This window comes from Alligator sinensis, unplaced genomic scaffold (genome assembly GCF_000455745.1).
Source record: "Alligator sinensis unplaced genomic scaffold, ASM45574v1 scaffold274_1, whole genome shotgun sequence".
In the NCBI taxonomy this organism is placed as follows: Eukaryota; Metazoa; Chordata; order Crocodylia; family Alligatoridae; genus Alligator; species Alligator sinensis.
The window spans coordinates 2,025,993-2,029,362 of record NW_005842124.1 but is presented as its reverse complement, the minus strand read 5'-3'; the positions used below and the strand labels follow the sequence as shown (position 1 = coordinate 2,029,362).

The 3,370-nt window shown below is 58.6% G+C and overlaps 1 protein-coding gene across 1 annotated transcript; it reads right to left on the bottom strand.

Moving 5' to 3' along the window:
- Window positions 1-500: 500 nt before the first annotated feature.
- Window positions 501-3,001, bottom strand: LOC102372726. Its single transcript, XM_006024900.2, has 2 exons — window positions 2,016-3,001; window positions 501-1,506 (listed from the first exon to the last, which is right to left on the bottom strand). The coding sequence occupies exons 1-2, from the start codon at window positions 2,941-2,943 to the stop codon at window positions 1,163-1,165; spliced, it is 1,272 nt and encodes a 423-aa protein (XP_006024962.1). The 5' UTR covers window positions 2,944-3,001; the 3' UTR covers window positions 501-1,162.
- Between the last annotated feature and the right edge of the window lie 369 nt (window positions 3,002-3,370).

Below are 3,370 nucleotides of genomic sequence, written 5' to 3'. Positions count from 1 at the left end.
ACGTGCAATTAATGCAAAGCAATAAATTTCAGAGCAGTTTGAGCCAGAGTAAACTATTCCCGGGTACAACATCTACATGTGCACCTGGGACAGCATCAGTTTACACCAGGAAGCCCGCTTCCCTGCTTTGCCCTGCCACAGCAGCCTGGGGGAGCTACAAAGTCTAGTTGCAGCTGCCTGCAGCCAGCCACAGCCACTTGGGTGCCAGGCCCGCTCTTTGCCCTGTGCTTTGTTCCCCAGCCACATGCTTCTCTGGCCCTGAGCAGTCTGGAGCCTGCTGACACAGCCCTCCAGGATGAGAGCCTGTGCCCGGCGTACCATAGATGCTCCTTGCCCTCCATCCAGCAATGGTGGCCAGAGCACCAGAGCTGCGAGATGCTCACAGACCACCTCCTCCACCAACCTGCAGAGTAGGGTGCCTGGGCAGCTGCCTACAAATGCCAAGCCCACACTGCAACAACAAGAACATGTACACTGTGGACAGTTTTCAATAAGCCCCAAACTTTATTTCCATCTCCAACATACCAACAGACCCCCCCTCCTTCCCTCCCTCCCAACAACAGCCATCCCTCAGCCCCAATGCACACCACCATTAAAACACCCTCACCCATGTGGAATTATTTACAGGCGTCTATTTACAAGGGTCAGGGGGGAACAGTGGGGAGGAGGCACCAAGGGTGTGGAGCCTGGAGGAAGGTGCCCAGTGCCCCCCACCACAGCCACCAGCATCTAAGTTCTGGGTCTCACAGCAATTGTGGTGGGACAGGGGCTGGCCTGGGGGATGAAGGCAGGCACTGTCCAGCCTGCTCACTCCACTCTTCCATGAGGCTGGGACCAGCAGGGCCCCTGTGGGGAGCCAGCCCTGCCATGCCCACCTCCCGCTCAGGGGCTGCATGGAGCCAGGGCGAACAGAGGACAGTGGGTGAAGCAGGGGGTCTGGAGAACCAGAAGCTGGTGCACAGGCTGGGGGCCCAGCCCACTGCAGGTGGCACTGCAACTGCCGCCATACCCACTGGGGGTCCCAAGGTAGGCCTGCAGGCAGCTGTCAAGGGGCAGCCAGGGCTGGTGCCAGGACCTGGATGTTGGGCATGACACCAAACACCACCAAGGCCAGCACAGAGTCTTTGATGTGCTGGTTGTCCTCAGCGGTGGCCACAGCCCATCACATTAGATCATGCTGGTCCTCTTGGGTCCCCACCAGCCTCTGCAGGAGGGTGTGGAGCACCTCACTCTCTGCCCGCCATGCCTCATGGTCTTCACGGTCTGACTGCTCCATGGCCTGCCACATCCTGCGAAACTCATGGAGCCAGCGGCGGTGCCAGGTTCGAGTCTCTTCAAGCCACTCCTCGGAGATGGTGACCAGCCGTTCAAGGAGAGCTGTCCAATTCTGGCTCTGGTGCTGACGGAGCTGGCGCATCTGGAGTGCACCTGCAGAAGCTGCAGGTGTCCTTGTGGCCTCATCTCCACTACTGCCGGGTGGTTCTCCCCCATGTCCAGCAGCTGGTGCTACAAAGCAAAGACAGAGGGACTAGTTGTAGAGTTTGCAACATTCCAAAAATAGCATGCAGTGTACAGAGGGGCTGTGCACCACCTGCCCTCAGTTTGGGGGTCATGTGCAGACAGAGACCCAGGCAGCCTGCCTTCCCCATACCCTACCCAGACTAGGCTATGATTGGTTCCTCCTTCTGCGTATGCTATGAGTGTCTAACCACTGCAACCAAGAAGATCACCGCTGCCTTTGACAAGTTTCTCCTCATGTGATGGGCTCCTAGATGCCCAGCTGGGAGCACACTGGGTGCTCAATAAAGTCTTGCCTCCCTACACATTAGGGGGGCAACTCTGGTGGATGGGAGCGAGCTTGGCCAGGCACAGGGGAGTCGAAAGGAAGGGAGGGGCCCCCACCCCCAATGTGGGGCCCCTGGCTTCAGACATGTAGGCTGCGGGTGAGTGGGTGAACTGCACAGATGAATGCAGCACTCCCTTCCCCCCAGACCTCCTCCTTATGCAAGGCTTACCGGGAGGGTGTGGCAGCCATTCCTGGCAGTCGGATGATATCCTTGGCCGTGGAGATGAGGTCCGGCTGGCTGATGCATCCTGGGACAGTGAGGCACAGTGGGTAGCTGGCTGAGCAGTGGTCCCCTCTTGTGATGAGCTGGAGCTGATATCCACAGTGGACATCCCTGCCCTCTCCTCCCTGCAGGTGGGCCGCTTGTGGAATAGCCGGGGCAGGTGGTGACCTGGGCTGCCTGAGTTGCCAGGTGAGACTGAGAGTGAGGAGCACACCAGGACCTGATGTGGGAGCCCCGAGGTGCCCTCACCTGGAGAGTCCTCCTGGTCTGGGGCCCCTGGCATGGGCTCCTTCAGCCCACCTGTGCTGCAGAACACGTGAGGAGCCTCACCAGGATCCATGGGGACCAGGATCCTCTCAAGCTCACGGAGGAAGGGCATGGTTCTAGGGGCAGCCCCAGGCTGCCTATTATGGTCCCGAATGCGGAGATATTGTGCCCTCAGGGCCTTGGCCTTCACCCGGCACTGGTGGCCAGACCTCCGGTGACCACGCTTTTGCATCCTCCGGGCCATGTCTTCGAACACATGGGCATTGGCCCTGGTAGCACAGGCAAATTGCCGTTGGACCTCAACGTCCCCCCAGATGGCAATGAGGTCAGAGGTCTCCTCATGCGTCCAGTTCGGCCCCCGTCCTTGGGTGTCAGCAGGCGTGGGGCCTGACATGGTGGCAGCTGGAGGCAGGCTCCGTGGGCAGTCGTGGGGTTGAGGCAGCTCTGGTAGATGACGGCGGTTGGCAGCAGACTCGGGGCAGGCCCAGGAAGCAGGTGGTGGTGTGGGGCTGCAGCTGGCAGCGGCAGTATGGTCTGGTGTCCAGGGAGCAGCTCTGGGCTGGCAGAGGCACGGGGGTTGTGAGTCCCAGGCTCCAGTCAGTAGCATCAGGTGGCAGAGAGGCTGACTGGGGCACAAGGGTGCTGCACATGGAGCTGTATGGCTAGATGGCAGGCAGGAGTCTGGCTCCCCACTGGCTGTGCTAACTGGGTGCAATTTACACCTGCAGTCAGCATCTACACATGCGTTTAATCACAGTAAATTTCTCTGTCCCTGACAGAACTATCATATTGAAGCATAAATTAATTTATTGTAGCCTAGTAGCACTGCATGTGTAGACAGCGAAGCTTTACTGTGCAGCAAGTTAGTCTACTCTTGCAGTAAAGTGCACATGTAGAGGTGGCCAAAAAGTCCTTCCCTGCTCTGAGTCAATGCCCTACCCAAGCTATAGTTTCCAGTGCTAGGCTCACTCTCACAAGTTGATTCTGAGGGTGTTTCTCAGCCTCCTTTCTGCAGTCAGGTTCCCCAAGGAGCC

What these genes read in the sequence shown, in the direction of transcription:
- LOC102372726 (XM_006024900.2), bottom strand. Translation starts at nt 2,943, where the DNA reads ATGCTACTGACTGGAGCCTGGGACTCACAACCCCCGTGCCTCTGCCAG. An exon ending in ATGGCTGCCACACCCTCCCG is followed by an intron (nt 1,507 to 2,015) that starts GTAAGCCTTGCA and finishes TTTGCTTTGTAG; the next exon opens with CACCAGCTGCTGGACATGGG.